Source organism: Cavia porcellus, unplaced genomic scaffold (assembly GCF_034190915.1).
Source record: "Cavia porcellus strain 051 isolate PalLab524CR breed Dunkin Hartley unplaced genomic scaffold, mCavPor4.1 scaffold_6, whole genome shotgun sequence".
NCBI lineage: Eukaryota > Metazoa > Chordata > Mammalia > Rodentia > Caviidae > Cavia > Cavia porcellus.
Genome location: NW_026947489.1, coordinates 55,383,516 through 55,404,639, shown reverse-complemented (window position 1 = coordinate 55,404,639; position 21,124 = coordinate 55,383,516). Strand labels below are relative to the sequence as shown.

General features: G+C 43.6%; 1 protein-coding gene across 1 annotated transcript in view; it reads right to left on the bottom strand.

Moving 5' to 3' along the window:
• Positions 1-21,124, bottom strand: part of Cntnap2 (contactin associated protein 2) — a 1,917,858-nt gene that overhangs the window by 18,200 nt on the left and 1,878,534 nt on the right. The window contains exon 22 of the mRNA XM_063250667.1: positions 18,639-18,878. Within this exon, the coding sequence (XP_063106737.1) occupies positions 18,639-18,878 (240 nt within the window). The remainder of the gene's footprint in view (positions 1-18,638; positions 18,879-21,124) is intronic.

Below are 21,124 nucleotides of genomic sequence, written 5' to 3'. Positions count from 1 at the left end.
TGTGGTGGCTGGAGTGTTGGCAGAGGCAGATGAAGGCCTTTTGACAGCAAACAGCCTCGGACTGCATCTGCCTTTCCTCAAAAACTGAGTTATTTTATCTGACACAGGAAGATTCCACAGGATGGCAGTATTGGTTGTACAATGTGGCAACCTGAGAACCTGAAATCAATACTGTAAAAGAACAGAAAATACTGTGTCTGTCTCTGGAACTCCTACAGGGGTCAAAACCAGCATAGAGGAAATGGTTATCACCACAGTAGAAATATTCTCTGGTCATCACATAATCGAGATAGCATCACAGGGCCAGAAATAGTATAAATTGTGCTTTAAAGTATTACTATCAGAATATAATTTTGATTGTACTTACAGAATGTGAAAGATCAAAAGGAGTTTCTAAGCAGCTGCTCAAGTACTAGAAACAGACTTAAAAGACAGTTGTAAGAACAGATAATCAAGAAGAGACTTGAATTCTTGAACCTCCAATTCCTCATCTATGGTTATTATGGACCAAGTTTCACAATATGGATGATGGTAGATTTTAGGCTCAGAAACCAATTGCAAATAAAACGCATTTGAGTGCACATAAAAATAAATCGAGATTACCTAACATAAAACCTCTCAAAATAAAAGGCACTAAAAGCTTCAGGTTTTCATATATCAGAGGAAAAAAAATTAGATTGGATCTGACATCAAGAAAAAAAATCTCCATGGAAACCAGTGGAGCTTCAGTATTGAAAGTGATAATTTGAGACACTTCAACAAAATTGCTGCTATTAATTATAATTTAATTTAAATTGCAACACTATTTTCTCAGCAGGGCCTTTGTTCCTACATATATGCCCTGGTTTCCACTGGTTTCTTTGTTTCGTTTCACTTCCTTCTTTCTTATAAGCTGAGTTACATGGCAGAAAATGATTTTATCAATTAATTTGTTTTAGCCATTCATGATTGACTTACTTAGAATTCGATATAAAGACAAATCGGTTTTGTCTCTGATGCTGAGTATATTAAAAATACTGTTTTCTTTTAAGGAGAAGGCTGATGATCAGATTTTCAGGAAGAAGAGATTTCTCAGGGTCTGAAGGGTTTTGCATAGACAAAAAACCCAGAAAAGTGCCCCTGAGCCTACGTGATCATTTTTACATCTATATCCTTCACCTCAGTTTTTAAAGGAAGCTAATCAGCCAGAATTTCCAATTTCAAAGGGAGAGATGATTTTGAAGTTTTGGCTTCTGACCTGAGCAGTTAAACCTTATACTCTTCTTGTAGGAGAGAGGGAATGGTAGCCTCTTACATGAATGTCCAGGATCTGGTGACCAAAAGAGGTGAATTAGGTGAAAAGAAACAGAATTAGCACACATGCATCACTTGCTATATGTCATGGTTATTTACAAAATATCAACTTTAATATAAAAGAGCCGAAAATGAGCAATTGATTTCATTATGTCTGCTTCTTTTATCTATTTCTTGGCAGACTTCTGAACTATCTAAATTGCCTTTCAAGAAAGACTGGCTGACACTTCCAGACTGGGATAGCACGGCTGCATTCTTCTGTCCGATGAACTGTAGATAGATCTTTTTAATTGGAAATGGCTCATTATTGATAGATGCTGAGGCTCTGCCTTTCATAAAAGATGGTGTCGATTTCATATGTTTGACAAACAAGTCTTGTTATTTCTCAGGTGGGTAAATTGTTCATTCTTGTTTTGGGATAAGTGTTTATAAATCAGTTGTCAAAGTTATTGTTGGATAATGTGGGCACTTGCAGATTAGGTCTGCTGTTTTCTAAAGATTCCTTGGCCTTGAGACATCTCTCTGTATCTCAGCACAGTAGTTGAAAACCTAGCACGGAAGGGGACTAGGTTGAAGTCTTGTGGTCAGTGAGCATTAGGGTCAACAGACTGTGATCTCTGGGCTCCTCATTGAGGGCTCTCTCTGAGCATCTTTTTTCTATTTTTTTTGGTGGTGGTGATACTGGAGCTTGAACCCAGGACCTTTGCACTGAGCTATATCCCCACCTGTTTTGCTTTTCCTCTTCTTTTTCTCCAGTACAGCCTCCTGACACAAACGTGCACCACCAGACTCAGTGTACTTAGGCAGAATGCAGAATGCAGACTGTTTGAATTGAACTACTTCTTCCCTTATCTTTTTAATTTCTAGACAGGATCTGGCTAAGTGGCTAAACTACTCAAGCAGATCCTCCTGCCTCAGCCTCCCATAGTGCTGGGATTCCAGGTGTGCACCGCCACACCTGCTTAGACAATCCCTGAATGCATAGATCCGAGAGCTGTAAGTTGTGGGCTGCTGAGCCCCGCGTGCCATCCTGAAGTTGTCATATTACCATGGTCACTCTTCCTTAAGGGTTGGCCTTTCTTCTTTCCCTCCCTGCCACAGGGTGCTTGTACATTTATGTCGACCTTAACAGAAATCCAAGACGAAGCCCCCAAACGGGGCCAAAAGGTAAATTGGGGAAACACTACTCCTGCTGCATGGCTTCCAGCACCCTGAGTAGGACACTGCCACTTCCTATGGAACAGGGCGCTGGGTGGCTCGGTAACAGGACCTCTGCCCTGTGTAATCGTGTGCTCTTTGGTCTGGGGATCAGAGTAACTGTACCTCTGCTGACTTTTTCTTCCCCTGTCCTGCAGTGGGCTGTACCTCAGAGGGGAACTAGTTGATTTTTGAGTGCGCTGGCTTGGTGTGGCTAATTGCTGGGGGTCTCCCCACAACGCAACCTGAGCTGGTCCAGGAGTGCCCGAACGTCTGCATTTCTAACAGAGGCCACAGTACTCAGTTGCAGAATTTTAACTAAGACTGTTGCTGGTTCCTATCTCCAACCATACTTGTGAGCATGTGTGTGTATGTGCGTGCACGCCAGGGTTTTAATATAATGTGCTCCTTGCGAGGGAACTGAAATGATTCCTTCTGAGAGCCTGGTCTTTTTTTTTTTTTTCCTGTCTTGCTGGAATTATTTGTGCTTTTAAGGATCTGCATGCCAGAGTGCCCTCTGGTTCCATTTCCTTCAGCTCTATTTCTTTTTCGTGTTGTGAAAATTATAATAGGCATACAGCTTTAATTACTGATTATGATTTTTCAGTATTTTGAGGGTACCAGCAAGTTTCTGTTACTAATCTATATTAAGAGAAGTTGAAGAAAAAACAGACAAGGAGTTTAATAAATGGCTATCTGAGGTTATGTCCTCCAATACACCTTTCCTAGTTCAAAACAAATATACAAGTTGGTTCTTTAAAAGGCATGTCAGGGAGGGAAAACACTGGAGCGGTTTCCACCTCCTCCTTTTCTTTCTTCTCCTGCCCAGTCTTCCTCCCTGGCTCCCTTTCCTTTTCTTTCCCACTTCCTTATTTTTGGGGGGGACAAGATCTCACTGTGTATTTCAGGCTGGCCTTGAATGTGCTATGTGACTTCAAATTTGTGATCCTCCTGCTTCAGCCTCCTGACACAAATGTGCACCACCAGGCTCAGTGTACTTAGGTTTTTGATGCATTCAAAGGCTGAGAGAAAACAGGTGAGAGAAAACAGATGTATTTTTAAAATGTTGGGTTTTTGCATATCTGGAATTTATGGATTTGTTTTTTAAAAAAAGGATTCTTATTTCCTTGCTGCTGTTTCTTGCACCAGAGGGGTTGCACAGTGACGAAACACACTAACCAGGGAGGGGACAGCTGAGGCCATACAAGTGTATTATGGAAGTCAAGTGCCCTAGCACACTACTGCCTGTCTATGGCTTTATGAAATGGCCCCAGATGTACATAGAACTTTGAGCGCATCTTTCTTAAAGGCATCTCAGCTAGCAGAAATTGTGGTTTCCTTGTCAGCAAAGCAGGCACAGGAAGAACTGGTTGCCTGTAGAATCATGGAAATGGCCTCAGTTTTTGAGGATGGTTGAGAAAATAATGGAAGATAGGAAGGCAAAAGCAACCAGTCTGGGTGGGTACATCTGAGATGCACAAGGAGAGGGCTCCAGCTCTTAGTTCATCTTCCTCTTAGACAGAGGTCTGGGACTAAGAAACACACCCAAAGGGCATTCTGCAGGCATCCACAAAGGCTTTGAATGCCCTGGATTTGTGGCTTGGGAGTTTGATGAAAGTCACATTTCCATCATGTAAAACCTACTCAGGAGGTGCACATCAGTTGGGAAAATGGAGGCACACAGTGTGAATTTAGGAATGGAGCAAGCATGCAGGGTCCCCTCTGAGTCCTGCTCTGTGCACATTCCAAGTTAATCCAAAAGGCCATCACTGGACTGGAGATGGTTCTCTGGGAAACAGCTGGCTGCGTATCGCTGATTGATTTTTGTCACTGCCGTCTGTCTTTCAAAAGAGTGAATAATAAAATGCACTTAAAAAGATATAAATCTTCTGTGACAACCTTTCAATCTCAGCTTGAAGAAGACGCTGGCTGCAGTCTGAGATGATGAACGTGGCCCTGGTTTCCAGGCACAGTCTCCGCCCGTACCTGTGGGATAGTTGTGTTGGAACTGCTATTGTATCATGATGTGAAATGGATCTCTCTTATCCCTGGGTTTCCAGAAACCGGAGCACTGAGGACAGACTGCAGACCGACTCTAGCTGCACTGAGTGAGCTGCCAGAGGGGCAGCCAGCAAACCTAGAGTGCTTTTAAAAATTAATTCTGTGCATATATTAAGTCTTTTATCAATGCCCCATTGGGTTGTTGGTTTTGAAATGCTCTTTTCAGCTGCATTAGTGCAAGTGAAAATTTATAATTCCAATCCCAAGACAACAGCTTTTTTTCCCCGAGAAGACTGACTTCAGAAAACAGAATAGAAAAGCCCCACACTAAATATATTTCCTTTTATCTTTTGAACTGGTTTCTTCTTGAAATCATCATAGATCTGAAAAAGATAATTGCCTTTGCTCTTCGATAGGTGAGAAGGCTCAAGCTTGTCAAACAGAACCTTGTGGAGACAAATTACCTTTGGTTATTAAAGGTCCCCTGGCATGTGGCATAGATCCTCCCTGGTGTTGTTTCAGGTCATTGTAAAGATAATGGGGCAAACTCCAGCACTCCAGGCTGCTTTGTTCTCGTTCTTCTCAATCATGCCCACAGAATGTGAAAAAAATATTTAACTGGTGCTAGCAGCTTGGGGATGATTTTTTCCATATAAACAAAGGAAGCGGATAGATGTATACTTAGAGGCATGGATTTCACCTGCAGGTAGGCAAATTACACAGGTTTGCAGATTTTAGTATCATGTGTGAAAGATGACAACATTGGCTTAGCGTCAGGAACTGGAATTCCTGTGGTGAAGTTCCAACTTTTCATTAGGAAAATGCACTGAACCAGAAGTGAGGACAATTGGATCTCAGAGTTGACAGTGCTGTTTTCTGTGTCATCTAGATCAAGGTGTGAGAGCACGGTGGCCCACTGAGTTGCAATCCTGTCTCCCCTGGAAAACCGTTTGGACTGAGGACCCGTTCCCCAGGTAGCTCTAATGCACACTCAGGGTTGATCAAATCATTGCACGGGCAACAAATGTGTTCATTTTCTTGGGCAGACATTTATCTTCACTTTGAAATATGGGTAATAAAGTCCACTCAGCCTACTTCGTACAGTCACTGTCAGGATCTAACAAAAGCATGCCCAGAAAGAATGTCAGCACATGAAGTCATTTACAAATTTAAGTACCTATGACTTTTGTCTGTATCCTTGTTGGGTTTCTAAAGTTAAAATTCCTGAGCAAATGATAGAGAACTGTGTTTCACTTTCCTAAGGAGGATTTTCACAGTGATTCATTTCATCCTCTATGTTTAAAATAACTACACATCATGTTCATATGGATTGTTTATGCACTCTTCTATGTCAACATGAAATAGATTTGAATCTTTTTAAAAAGGCCTTTCATAGTAGATCCTGGGGAAAAACTTAACAGCAGGATCAGTAATCTGCTGTCCTGAGACATTTCTGAGTAGGCTGCACGTAGCATGTGGAACCAATGGAAGATCTCAGAATGGCAAAGCAATTAATTGTTTATTTGCTGTTAGTATTTACAGGGGGACTTTGCTTTGAAAGGCACAGAGTAGCAGACCAAACACCTCATCTGGAGGTTTCTACAAATTTGGGGCTAAAAGCCCCAGTTTTCCAGCAAAGCAGAACTGGCACTTCTAGGTGGCAACTGACTGGGCTTCCCTGGGGATTCCTCCAGCAGCCTTTGAAAACAATAAGACAGCAAAAGAAGTGAGGTCACTGTTAGGTGTAGTGGCACAGGTCTGTAATCCCAGCACTCTGCAAGGCTGAGATAGGAGGATTGCAGATTTGAGCCCAGCCTGGGCAATTTAGCAAGAGCCTATTTTAAAATAAAAAAGGAGAGAAGAGCTGGGGTACAGTTCAGTGCAAAGCTGGGGTTCAATCTCCAGCATCACATACAAACTGATGTTGCATTATTTGGAGATTTGGAGGGTGCTGTGTCCCCTGAGTGGCCCTGCAGCTCAGAGACACGGAGCTGGAGGAGACAGCTATGTGAGATGCAGGGACACAGGGGTGGCCAGAAGCAAGGAGCCCCCATCCCCCTCATTTTCCCTGCATCTGATTCCTGTGGTACAAGAATGAGGCAGAAATGCACATTGTGACTGCTATCAACAAAAAGTTACCATGGCAACGAATACGCCTGTGTCCCCTGCACTTAGGCAGCCCACGTGATCAAGGCTAATGGCTGAGATGACTGCCAGCCCCAGACCTTGGGAAAATGTACCTCTCTCTCCATGGTGCAGTCAGGAGGTCGGGTGGGGGAGGGGACAGAATGATGCAGGCAGAAGCTAGGTTGGTGTGGAATCTGCCAGAAGAGAAGACAGCAATGAGATGGAGCCAGAGGAAATGGGCAGTGGAAGAGAAACCCACAGAAGGTGAAAACTATGGTCTGAGAAACTGTCTCAAAGCTGCATGTTTGTGCCCCCTTGATGTTTTTTGTGGTGGCATTTGAGTCACTAAGCCAGGTTCAGAAAGAACAGAGGCCCCGAGGGTACTTGCAGGCAAAAACAGTAGCTTTTTTTTCCTCCCTGGTCCGTGGTGACTGCACCAGATCATTTCCATACCTGGCACATTGTCCTCACGGCTTTTCACAATGCAAGCTGCCAAATCCGTTCCTCTGGGGATATGGGAAGGTGGTGGCAACTTCAACCAGTCACCAAGTACTTTTCAGGTCCCGTGGGGAAGAGTCTAGTTCAAAATCTCTGTGTTACTAGGATGCACTGGTGCATGCCTGTGATCTCAGCTACTCAGGAGGCCGAGGCAGGAGGATTGCAAGTTTCAAGTCAGCCTGAGCAACATAGTGAGATTCTGTCTCAAACTAAAAAATAAAAAGAGGTGGGGACCTAGCTCAGAGGTAGAGCATATGCCCAGCTTGTCCAAGCCCTAGGTCCAGTCCCCTAGCACACACACACCCCATACCCCTCTACACACCCACTCTCCCACTCACACATGCATGTGTGGTCTGGAGTTGGGTTGGGACAGCAGAGATTTAACCAGAGGAGAGCTTGGGCTTAGGTGCAGGTTTGTTGGCTCTGGCTCATGATCCTGTATAGGAAGAAGATTCCAACATACATAAATAGTGAAAAATACAAGAATTAAAGATGTAGATCACAAAGTCAAAGACAGTAAATCCAAATTTTAAAAAGTCAAGATAAGAGCAAATGATAAAAAACCAAACCAAACCAACAAAACAGTCAAACCCCCCCCCCCAAAATCATAGAACTAGCAAGGAAATCCAAAATTTAGTTCTTTGAGAGAAAAAAAGTTAGATAATCTAATCAAGGAGAAAAGTGAGGGGTTATCGATACTCAGTGTAAGAAACATAAAATTTTTGAATGAATATGGAAATTAAAAGCTTAGTTTTTTTGATTCTATGGAAATGAATTTGAAAACCGATATTAAATGCATGAATTTCTAGAAAAAAGATTAACACAAATCTAATTAGATCAATCATCATAAAAGAAATTGAGAAAGTTTCAGAGGAGTTTCCCTTACAAAAATCAGAGCCTTGGGGGCCAGGCATATAGCTCAGCAGCACAGTGCCTACCTTGTAAGCCTCAGGTCCTAAGTTTGATTCCTGGTACCACTGCTGCCCCAACCTCTGCAAAAACAAAGGCTTAATTGATTGTGAGGTGAAATCTATCAAACACAGGAGGTCATGTGCTGAGGTTGCTTTTGTCTTTATCACCCAGTGTGGACCAAAGCCAGAGGCAACAGCACCTCAGAAATTGTGTTAGAAATGTAGACTCTGGCTGGGTATAGTGGTGCATGCCTGTAATCCCAGTACTGGGAAGGCTAAGGCAGGGGATTGCTATGAGTTCAAGACTAGCCTGAGCTACACAGTGAGTTCAAGGCTGGTCTGAAGTACATTGTGAGACATGTTTCAAAGCAAACAATCCTACCTGCCAAAAAAAGGCAGACTCTTTCTCTTAGTGGGGTAAGGGGAGAGAGGACAGGGTGTTGAGTTTTTTTGAGCTCAGGCTGATCTTGAACTCACTATGTAGCTTAGACTGGCCTTGAACTCATGGGTTACTCCTGCTTCAGCCTTCCAGGTGCATGTACCACCAGTTCTGATTTAGAAACACAGACTCAGATCTTCACTCTGACCTAGGGTCTAAAGACACTAATTCCTCTGGGTGAGTCCACAACTCATTCTGCAACCAAGAGAAAGACAGAGAAGCCCACCTGTGGGGTTAGCCACCTGTTAGCCACCTGTGGGGGACACAGGTGACTAACTCACACCTGCACATCTGTCTCAGTAAAAACTCTGTAGACAATGCCAATAAAGTGACTGGAATTCTTACTATCTTTCCCCTAAAGTAAGACTGGGTCTTATAGCAATGCCTTAGTTCACCAACGCTTCTGTTCATGAACAATTTGGTTTGCAAATAGAAGTGTTTGGCAAAAGTTTGCTTACGTTCACAAACTCCACTTAGGGTGATGAACATGACCATTGCCAACTCCCCAGAAGTGTGGAACCAATGATGTTTGTGGGCTGACGACCCACTGGATATTAATTTTTGCTCAAAACATGCAAGAGGGCTTATTTTCTAGGGTTGCCTTATGTTTTCATGTGAACAATCTACATTTCTTCATGTACCACAGTTCCCACGTGAGCATTTATAAATACTTAATTATCACTTAAGTGTTAATGTCAAGGATAGAAAAAAATGTACAAGGTAGAAAGGAAAATTCTGAGCAAACAGAATCAAAGGGAAATTGGTTCTATGCGATATTAAATCAACCTAAAAGCTCATTTATTTTGGAGATAAGAGTCTCGTTATGTAGTTCAGGCTGTCGTTGAGTTCACTATGTAACCCAGGTTGGCCTCAAACTCCTGGTAATTTTCCTGCCTCAGCCTCTTGAGTGCTGGGATTTCAGGCATGCACCACCATATCCAGCCATAAAAGGTGAGTGTTATGGCAGTTCCTACCTCATGAAGAATCTGAACCAGGACAGAGCTGACCCGAAGCCCAAATGGAGACTCCTGCCCCAGGGGCGACTGGAAATAGGATGAGGGAAGGGGATTCACCCAGGGGTGTTGAACAACAGCCAGCCACTGGGGTGGAAACGAGGCTGAAGCCTTGCTCTGCTCCTTCCACCTAAGTAGGTCCAGGGAACAAATATCGAGATCTCACAGCTAAAAACATTAAATCTTTAGGAAAAAGACACATAATAATTCTGGAAATAAGTTCAGAACACTGAAAGGATGATACAAAACCCAAAAGCTATAAAACATTTTGCCTCTCACTATATAGATGTAAAAAAAACAAAAAAAAAAAAAAAAAAAAACAGAGAAAAACTTTTTTTTTTTTTTTTTTTTAGAGACAGGGTCTCACTATATTGCCCAGGCTGGAGTGCAGTGGCTATTCACAGGCGCGATCCCACTACTGATCAGCACGGGAGTTTTGACCTGCTCCGTTTCCGACCTGGGCCGGTTCACCCCTCCTTAGGCAACCTGGTGGTCCCCCGCTCCCGGGAGGTCACCATATTGATGCCGAACTTAGTGCGGACACCCGATCGGCATAGCGCACTGCAGCCCAGAACTCCTGGACTCAAGCGATCCTCCCACCTCAGCCTCCCGAGTAGCTGGGACTACAGGCGCGCGCCACCACGCCCGGCTAAAACAGAGAAAAACTTTACCAGAGGAAAAAAGCCCATAAATTAAAAAAAATTGAGTTAAACTGGAAATGCCTACAAATACATGTTAAAACAGTAATTTCCTTAGCATATAAAGAACACTTGTGAATCAGTTAGCAAATGGCTGACAAATCCATAGGAAAGAAGAGAAACATCTAAATAATTCTTTGGGCAAAGGATATAAAAAACACAAATTATATATACACATAAGGGAAAGAAACCTAACTTATCTATCATTAATGAAAAATGACTTAAAGTAGTATATTTTATTTTTCAAATACAACAATAAAATTTAATAAAAAGTGATGCACTGTTTTGATGAGCGTGTGGGACTAAAGGTCCTTGGTGTTGTGTATTTGAGACACATATGCTTGATGTTTTCACAGAAAAAGCAGAATCTAGAAGAGTTTTAAGCAAAATGCGCATTAACAAATGGGGGTCATATTTTTTTCTTTACACTTCAGTGTGTACTCTGTTGATTTCTGAAGGGAAAAAAAGACAAACAAGATAGGAAAAAGATTATTTCAAGAGGTAAAACGTATTAATCATGCAATGGTAGCACAAAGATGAGAAAGGAGGCCTTCTCAGAGATAAAGATGTAATTATAAGAGTTGGAAAGATTGTTTTAAGCACTTCCAGGTGGTAGAGAAAGCCAGCTCCCAGCTTGTATTTATGAAGGCAAATGAAGAGATATATGTGATTTTAAAATGTTCATCATATCCATAAGTCTTCTGCACATGATGATATAAAAATATTTTATCCTCAGATGGTAGAAAGGAGAATTGGAACACAGACAAAGAAATCAGTGCATTAAAAATCATAGCCACAGGGGTAGATGCTGTCAGAAAGCCAGGGCACTGTTTCCAGGGGAAGGCTCTGGTGCGGTGAGCAGAAGTCGTGGCTCTGTTGATGGTTCCTGAACAGATACTTAAGTCTAGCAGGCGGAGAAGGCTCTCCACCGAGCCATCAGAGGACTGTATTTTATGGAGTTCTCATTAACATTTGAGACTCACAATCCTAAGAGAGCTCCCTCCCCCGCAACTATTGGAACCCAGTGAATCTGCTGGACAACTTTGACTCTGGATCCTCTCCCTGAGCTCCCAATGCTCTCTTACCTTGGACCTGGGCACAAGGAGGAGGCACTGACTATCTTCCACATTGCTCCTGCTTCTTGACTTTCTGTGTCTCACCTGGGTCCTTTTGGAGGAGCTCAAGTTTCCCAGTAAGGCTATCTCCTTATTGCATTCACACTGAGGCTGTATTCCTCAGTCTTTGATTTGAATTCGATTGCCCTGCAGGCTTGAATCACTGGTGGTGAATGCATGCCTGTCCCATTGGATGGCTTGTGTGGATAGTATTAATTAATATTTACATGTGGGCAGTAATTATTCAAGTTCAGGCAGTAACTGGATTTGGTTCATTTATAGACTTTATTAGTTTTATTAGTAAAAAGACCAATTAGAGTGATTAGATCTGTGTGTACCACTGGTGGTACACACTGCCTGATGGGATAGTCATGCACATACCAGCAGTACAAACTAGTTAAGGGATGCAACTTAGCTTTAGAGCATGCCATACACCCAGTGACCTGAGTCTTACTTCTGCTGCGTACTACCTGTGCCAAGTACTACCTGTGCCGAGTACTACCTGGATGCACTGAAGTGTTAGGAATAAGGACTCATTTTTAACTAGAAGTCCCTCAGAAAACAATGCTTTACATCTTAAAGTGCCTGGCCTATCATGGTATTTTAGAAGAGGCCCTAGGATGGGCCTTTGGTCTGATACGTTCCATATCAAATATTGCACAAGTGCTAGAACCCCTCAGGCCCAGCAGTGCCCCTGTGAAATTTGCCCGTTTCACCCCTGTGATATAGCTTGGTGCATAATTTGGGGTTGCTCCTTAGTGCACAAAGGGTAACATCTGCCTCTTGGAATCTTTTTTTCTGGTATCTGGGTTTCCTGGTTTACAGGACACTCTTGGCCATCTTGCAGCTGTCTTCCTGCCAGTAGGTCCTTCCCATGCCAAAGAAATGAGGTTCTCTTGATATGACAAGGAGAAAGAAACCAGAGTCTCTAATTCTGGGACAAGGATCACAGCAAGTGTGAGGTATTCTGTGACCCTTAAAATAAACAAGAACTCAGCCCGGGGCATTGCTTTTTGTACCTGGTAACCACTGTTATAAAATGCTCCTAAGGGCCAAATAATGATGGCATTAAAAACAGATTAAACTTAGTCTCAAAGGGGGAAGCTGAGGCAGGAAAAACAGCGGCCCAATATCACTAACAGTGCAAGATTGGTGTAAGTCAAATCTATTTACATCACAATGAGAACAAATTGTGTTGATCAGTTTTTTTATTAAAAAATATATCTTATGATCCAACACTGGGTCCTGGCCTCCTTCCTATGCTGTGTAATGCTGTTTTTTAGTTTCTTCCCTGGAGTGGTGTGGTGACTCCCTATCAAAGCCACCGTTTTATCTGCTCCGGAAGCTACAGACTTAAAGGTAAATCACATCTTTTAGAATTGCACACAGCACAGCTTGACCAGCCTCCCTAAATGCCCCTCACTCTGAAAAATACCAATAAAGCCCAAAGGGCACAGGAGGGGCCATGAGCAGCTCAGTGGAGTTACAGTGGACACCACGCTCTGATGGCCTGAAGCAAGCGTGCTTTGGAATATGTTTTCTGCTTTTATCATTTGATACCAACTATGACACAGGAAAGAACAGCTTGGGAACAGAAAGGTCACAATGTGTCTCGAATTGTAATTTGCCTTCTAAGACTGGGTATCTCTGCCGAAAAAATGTCCTGTTCCAAGGAAGAGTTGGGTAGCCCTGGCTGACCACAGAGACCCCTGAATGGCCAAGCACACCACAGCGCTTGGAGTTCATCTTCAGAAATGCACGTGCTTCATTTGAAAGCAGCATGTTTTTCTGACTGTCTTCAAATCAAGTTTGCAGTTGATTCAAAACACTGGTAATACCTCACCATCTTCCTCAAATTAAGGTGGTTTCTCGGAACGCAGCACCTGCCACGCTGATGGCCCTTTGTGGGAAGCCCTTGGTCTTGTCTGGCCCCACTGGTAGATTCTTTTGTTTGTTTCAAGTCTGCTTTTCCAATTGCAAGCAGGCATACCACGTCTGGAAACTGAGATTGAAAACCTGTTCTCCGAAGGAGCTTCCTTCTGAAATGGTCAAGGGGACTCATGTTTTCCATGCTTATTGCCATGGCAAATTTGTCATTTCCTCTCCTAAAGGCTTGTCTTTGCACAATTTTTTTTTCCCTTTATCTTCTTGGGATTTCTAAATGTTTCCTTCGGTTGCCTCACTTCCAAGGGAGTCCCTCTCACGTGGTGAGTGATTGCTATCCTTGGCTACACCCTAGAATTACTCACTTGAGGAGGTTTTATATGTACAGATCTGAGCGGTCTACCCCCAGAGGGGATGGCTTAATGGCTCAGAGGCACAGATGACATATCCAGCGCTTTTAAATGCTCCCCGGGTAATTCTAAAGTGGCTCCAAGATGGAGATTAGCACTAGATTAGTGCTTTCAACCTTTGATACATGGTCTCAGGTGGGCCTGACATCCTTCATTTCCAACACATTTCTGGGTAAACTGAGGCTGCTAGTCAAAAACCACACTTTCTAGGGAACTCAGTGAAGTCATCTATTTCAAATGGCCTCAGTTCAAGCCAGGATGGGAGAGATTGCCCCTCTCTTCTCTTTGCCCTGTCCTGACACGGACCTCATGTTATTCAGAGGAAGAAATGGGGTTTTTGTGTACATACTTTGCTTTTAATATGTGAGAGCCATATGTTTGGGCATGAAAGATTATCTGGAAGATATGAAACCCCCAACTCAGAGTGCAGAATGGTGACTGCAAGCTCAGAAAAATCAGAACACAAAAGAGCTAAAGATATCATATTACAGTGATCTGTGCATATCCATTTCTATAGGACACAACTCATAGCAGCTAAATCTTGGAAGGGGTCTATATGTCCATCAGCAGATGAAAGAAAACAGAAAATGTGGTATTTATACACAAAAGGGAGTACTACTCTACCAGAAAAAGGGTAAATGGGTCATTTGTAGGAAAATGGATTTACCTTGAGATCATAATGTTAAGTGAAATAAATCAGACACACAAGCTTAAATATGGCATGATTTCTCCTATATGAGAAACCCAAAATATAAATAAGGAGCAAAATATATGATAGATAATCTGAAGTAGGGAGCAGATTTTTTGCAAAAGGGAAGGGGACTGAGAAGGGAGAGGGCTAAAAGTCAGAATTTACCCAAGCACCAGCTCTCCATGAGGAATGTAGTTATGCTCTGAAAACCTGGACTTACGAATATCCCCCAAGCCCAAATACAAAGCTCTACCTGACAAGAGAGGCTATAAACAGAGCTATGAGCCAAGTACAGAAAGCAAAGACGTCTGTAACACATACAGCATAGGGTTAATTAAAAGCGAAACAGAGACCAGGGTGGGAGGGCTGAAGGGGGGCCGCTTAGAAGCCCAGAGCTGGTGTGGAAAGGATTTAAGCTAAAGACATTTAGGGGCAACAAACACAGAAAGAGACTCAGTGGGTTTCCATTGTCTAAGCAAAGGCAGAGAGTTAGCCTCACTTCCCTTTTGAAGGTCGCTTTTGCTCCCAGAAAACCAAAAGCAAACCTTACATAGCAGTAACCTTGCCCTCGTTTTGCTTGGCAAACCCTTGTGTTCTTCCACAGGGCTTTTCTCCTCTTCCTCCCCCACTTTCCTCTATAAATTAGATATATAAGCCTTCAGTTATAACCATTTTAGTCACTTTGGTAAACACATGTATACAAACAGTTTGCTTTTCTCCTGTTATTATTCTTGTCTTGGTTTTTTTTTTTTTTTTTTTGGTCTTTTTCTTTTTTTATTGGTACCAGGGATGGAATTCATGACTGCCTGCTTGCAAGACAGGTGCTTATGCCGCTGAGCTAAACCCTCAGCCCCTTGGTTTGGTTTTTGAAAACAGGGTCTTGCCATGTAGCCCAGGCTGGCCTTGAACTCCACAAGATCTTTCTGGCTCAGCCTCCCAAATGCTGGGATTACAGGTGAGCATCAGCTCGTCCAGTTTTGTTATTCTTTTCTCAGTTTAATTTGCAACCCTCTGATGTGGTGAATCGTGGTTATTTTGCCATTATTCTTTGAGGTCACATTGCAGCTGTGCAACGATTTGAAGTAGAACATTAATTTCCTACCTTGCACTGGGTGATTCATCCACCTGTCATATCTTAAAGAATTCCATTTCCCCTCTAGCCCAATACAATGTCAAAAGTCCCTTTTAAGTACTTTGTTTGGTGTTTGTCTATTCATTTTTCCCTGGAAGGATTGTTCCTAGCAGTGCCAAGGGCACAAAACCATATGCTAGACCTCAAGTGACACCTGCTACCCTTAGAACTGAGATGTGGAACAATAGAACCATGGTGATATTTCCAAACCCCACCTCACATGAAAATAAAATACAAACTCTCAGCCCTAGTGGCATGCTCCTCTCTTAAACTCGACTGCTGCTCATCCAAATTTGAGAAAGGTTTTCCTTCCTGACTCTGAGCCACTGCAGGCCTATTAAGTAACTTCCTACTTAATAGTTAAAGTTACTTCCTATTAAGTAATTTCCCACCTGTTCCTGTCCACTCCTTGTTCCCTTCACTCCCAGCCTCCTCTCATGTTCCCATTCACCTAAAAGTCACCAAGTCGTGCTGTTTAACTCACTTTTCTGCCTTACAGTTTGTAATGTGTGTAATGAATGTAAAGCATCCTGTAATAGGGTTCATGAGTCAGATTTCCCTGGCGAGAGCCGTGGCGGATGATTGGATGACACTGTAGCAGGGGTCCCTGGATGTGGACTCTGCAGACAGTGAGCAGAAAGTTCTGGAAGCAGCATTCCTCTTGCCTAGCAGAGGCCACCTTTAGGTCTGGGCTGCAGAATTCTGATTCCAACACAGCACAAACTGAAATAGTTTTCCAAATGTATGCATTTCATGAATCAATCAAGAGAAGGATGCTATCATTCATAAAGCATGACTAGCAAAACATGAACTAAAATTGGTCCTTACAATTACATCATCAGGTCTTAATAATGGTTAGTTGGTGAAGTCCTAATTGAATATGATTTTATACTGGTGCAAGGCCTTTTCTTCTTTTTCTTTCTTTCTTTTTTTTGGTCATATTGGGTTTGAACCCAGGGCCTTGCTGTAAGCTACATCCTCAGTTTTTTTAAAATATTTTGATACAGGATCTTATTAAATTATTAAGTTACTCAGGCTGCACTTGAAACTTCTATCCTTCTGCCTCAGTCTCCCAGAGGGCTGGGATCACAAGCGTGTGTCATCACTATAGGCTCAGGATCTTGATAGTTTTGAAGTCAAGTTTTATTGACAGGCATCACACCGAGATCCTTGAGCACACAACTTGCTGAACCCCCGCATTTTAAAGACCCAAAGACCTGTTCTCAGCACACACATTCACACATGCAAGATTTATCTGGGAAATCCTCTCCACTGCCTTTTCTGCTTTCTTTTTTTTCTTCCCTCAGCAGGAGTGCTTGCCTTTGTTCAACCAGCCCATACAAGAGCCCCAGCCCACTGCTGTTCCTGGAAGGGCAAGGGATGCTTTGTGAATGCCCTGGGCCTACTGGGAGCCTGGGTTTGAGGATGAAGGAGATCAGCACATCCGGCAGACTGGCTGCTCTGACAAAGGGGTCATTCTTTCCCATGCAGCTCTGGCAGGGAACCATGGTTGCCGAGGGGGATGCGCTGTAGTGATAGACACTGTGCACAGGGCTGAGATAAGATTACAGCAATCAAATTCATATTGTTAGCTGGGCCTGGTGACATTTGCCTGCAATTCCAGCACTCTGGGAGGCTGAAGCAGGAGAATAGCAAGTTCAAGCCCAGCCTGGGCAACTTACCAACATAGTGAGACCCTGTTTCAAAATGGAGTACAAAAAGACTGGGGACGTAGCTCAGTGTAAAGGCTCTGGTTTCAATGCCCAGTCCTGGGCGGGGGCGGGGGGGGGGCACAGACTGCATGACAAATTGTTATAAATCAGAAATCTGTATACAAGGAAGATTTTGAAGATTTTCCTGGGCATTCAAGCATTGTAGAGAATTGTATGTAATATAATAACAACCAAGAGTATTATTAAGTCTTGCAGCTAAACTTTGTAAAAACTTTCTACATGACCATGACCATGCTGTGTTTAAAATATATCCTTTTACACAGAATTCTACGATTCTGTCTTACTGTCCTCCTTTTAGAAGTGGGGCAGTTAAGGAGGATCATGACGGGCGCTGCCTGAGCTGAACCTGCTGTCCAGGCAGTGGTGGCTAGGAAGGGAGGTCTCCTAGCCATGCTGCTTCCTGCATTGTTCTCTTCCTTTAGGGTCAGACCTAGGAGCCCCAGTGCACACTGGGTTTGGAGGTCACCATGTGATTGAAGGGAGCAGAGGCTTGGAAAGGTTCCCTGAGTGACCACAGTGAGGTCAGTGGGGCAATGCAGTTTAATGACCTCTGCACACCCAGCGTTATGGACATGCTGAATTTTCATGCAGTTAATCTGTTGCTCAGCAGCTGCAGCCTTTCATGTGAACCCTGCTTTTTCCAATTGCCTGTCTCACTGCCCGTAGAAGCAAGGCCACATGCACTGAGTTTGTGTCCCAGTGCACATCTTAAAGGTGTGGAAACCTATAGTACGAACTGAATAAAAAATGGGAGGTGAGCCTCTCTGTATCACTCTGGGGAAAGCTCTCTGTCTAATATAAGAACCGTGCATTCTGTGGCTCCAAGTTGATTTGACTTGATTAAATCATTAATAGTCATGATGCAGGTTTCAGCCTAGGTATCTGATCACTCGCTGAAGTGAAGAGCTAATGATTTGCTGATTCGCATTTGTGTGTATGTGGTGTGTGTGTGTGTGTGTGTGTGTGTGTGTGTGTGTGTGTGTAGTGAACCCAGGGAGCACTGAGCTACATCCCTTTTTAAAATTTTGATTTTGAGACAAGGTCTTACTAAGTTGCCCAGGCTGGCTTCAAACTTGTGGTCCTCCTACCTCAGCCTCCCAAATAGCTGGTTTTCTAGGCATGTCCCTCCACACCTGGCTACAGTTGTGACCTCTGCCTTCTTCACAGTCTGGGCACTGAACAAGAACATCAGCTATCACCTACCAGTGCTTCCTACGTGCTCAGTGTGATCCTAATAACCCTTGGCTCACACATTCTTTCTTTTTAATCCTCCAGTCACGCTGCTGGCAAGTTTCTGCTGTGAACCTGTTTTAAATATTTAAAAAAAATTTGTTTTGAAAGAGGCTGACCTCAGGCTCATTGTACTGGCCTTGAATTTGCCATCCTCCTGCCTCAGCTTCTTGAGTGCTAGAATTATATTATATGCCCACACCTTCGTGTTCTGGTTCAGTTTTACAGAAATAAAGGCATCAGCCCGAGGCGGCCGAAGCTCTTACCTGAATCCAGGTGATCTAGATGCCAGGGGTCCGTGGCGGATGACATGGGGGACAGTGTCAGGGGGGAGGCCCCGCAGTTGGACTCCACCAGCTGGCCCTGGATGTGCACGTGCGCAGAGGCGTTCGTCTGCCTCAGGGCAGCCTTGAGCGGGGCGATGTGGTTGAACTGGACTCTGGAGAGGCAGCCTGTGAATCCTGGAGTGTTGTATTTGTGAATCTCCTGATCAATTTTCCCTGTTTCTAAAAGAAAAGAAGAGAAAAGAAAAGGGAAAGTAAGAGTCAGTCCCACTCACTGTGTTGGGTGGAAGCCAGCCTTATGGGGTGCTTGTTCCCGAATCTCATGCTCTGGGTTCGACTTTAGATACTAGGTTCTCACAAACAGAGTGAACGACTCACTAAGACGCAGGGCTGCAGGATCCACTGGAGAGAACCTGGCATCACTAGAGGACATGCACGTGAGCGTAAGACTATTTGATAAAGCGAAACCCACCCTAGATACCTCACGGTGGATGCTAACAGCACTCTCTTGCTTCTGATTTTTCTCCTTGTCTTTTCTGATCCTCACTGACCCTGTAGGACCTCAGTGGTGAACCTTTGAGAGACTGAGTCCCAGACTGCAACCCGAAGCCCACTTGTTTGTCACAAAGTGCCCACACTGCCATTAAACCGGAATACTGAGGGTTTAGTTTGGTAAAAACAATTCTACATGTACATCGCTTAAAAACAGTCATGCATATTTGCTCTCACTGCAAGATATGGAATACAGCCCCCTCTTCGGTCCTTCTTGGTTTACAACCTTTTCTTATATTTTCCTTCTGAATTCTTCAGGAATAAAAGAGAAAGAAAAGAATTCTCGCATTTTACTGGTTATTTCTCCACTTCAGAATCAAATCCCTGTGTAATTCTGAAGCTTACAGAATCCTTGCTTGTATTTTGAGAGGATTTGGAAGTCAGGAAGCTTTCACAATTCAAGATCTGCATACAAATGCATTTATGACACCCCCACCCCAAATTGTGTGGCCAACAACTCCCCAAACTCGGTCAGTCTGGTAGGGGCATTTAGACTTTTCAAGCATGTAGGGATTACCTGCTGCCCTACCAGTTAGATCAATGCATATTTTTAGACTCCACAGTCCTAGTCTTGGAACCTAACAGAAACTAAAGTTGGAGGGTTCTTAAATGCTAAATACTGCTCCACTGGTGAACCAGACACACCAACTCCAGGCTTAACCAGTACCACTTCAGGCACAGCAACACACTTCATTTGCTAACAGCCTACAAATCCCTGGTAAATCATGGAAGCCACTTTGGGATTCTGCAATTTGCTTCAGAAGAGACCACAATACAAGTAGGTTGTTTTTTTTTTTTTTTTTTTTTTTTTTTGTAACGGGGATTGAACTCATGACCTCATGCCTGCCAGGCAGGCGCTTATGCCACTGAGCTAAATCCCCAGCTACAAGTAGGTTTCGAAAATGACAGGAAAGACAGCTTCAGGCTGACTTTGTAATGAGGTTTTTATAGTTGGAGATCTGTGGGAGTCTGATGGGGCCAAAGCTTAGGGTAGGACTTACAATGCCATGTTAAGCTGTTCCCGTCTCAGTAGAAAACTCAAAGACGTTTAAGCTGCAGTGTCTGTGATGATCTGGTATTAGACAATTCCAGAGGCAGCAGTGACTCTGAGCAATGCTGGCATTGACTCCTGAGGACTGGCACAATCCGTTGGGCTTTGCTCAGGCTGGGGAGGGATACTGGCTCCCAAAGGGGAACTTGCAAGTGGGCTCTGATAGTGGGCTGGGAACCAGAGAAGGAGCAGTTCCTGCCAGCAGGAATTGAGACCTAGGCTGACAGGCTCTAAACACTGGTAAAAATGTCAGTGATGTGGGCAGGAGCAAGCCCAGGACAGCAGGAGAAATCCTTAGGGTTCAACTGTTGTTCCTTCTCTGAAAGATGAGTAGGCCACAAAATAAGGATTTTGGTGCCCACCAGAGGAGCACTAGTATTGTCAAGTCTGGGTGACACGTCTAAAGACTTGTCTGGGACCAGTTCCCCTGGTGTCCAATTGATTCTAGGACTTGATGGGTCCAACTTGGGCTATGGGGTAATAACAGAACCAGAGCTGCTGCTTTACTCCATGGTTGGTCCACATGGGATATCATGTCACATGGCTTGGATGCAGCATCTCAGTATGTCACTAAAAGGCCCATGTGCTAAAGACTTGGGGCCAAGCCTGTGGCTCCACTGGGAGGGAGCTGGAGTTTCAGGAAGGGAAGGAAGTTGGGTCACAGGGGTGTGTCCTTGACACTGGGTTCTCTCTTTTCTCTGTCTCTCTCTCCTTCCTGGCTGCCACAGACCCTTGCTAGGCATTCTGGCCATGTTTATTGTACAACACAGTCAAAGCATGGGACCATGGACTCAAGCCTCGGAAATCATGAGCCAAAATGAACCTTTCTTCTTTTTAGGTTGATTCACCTTAGATATTTGTTACA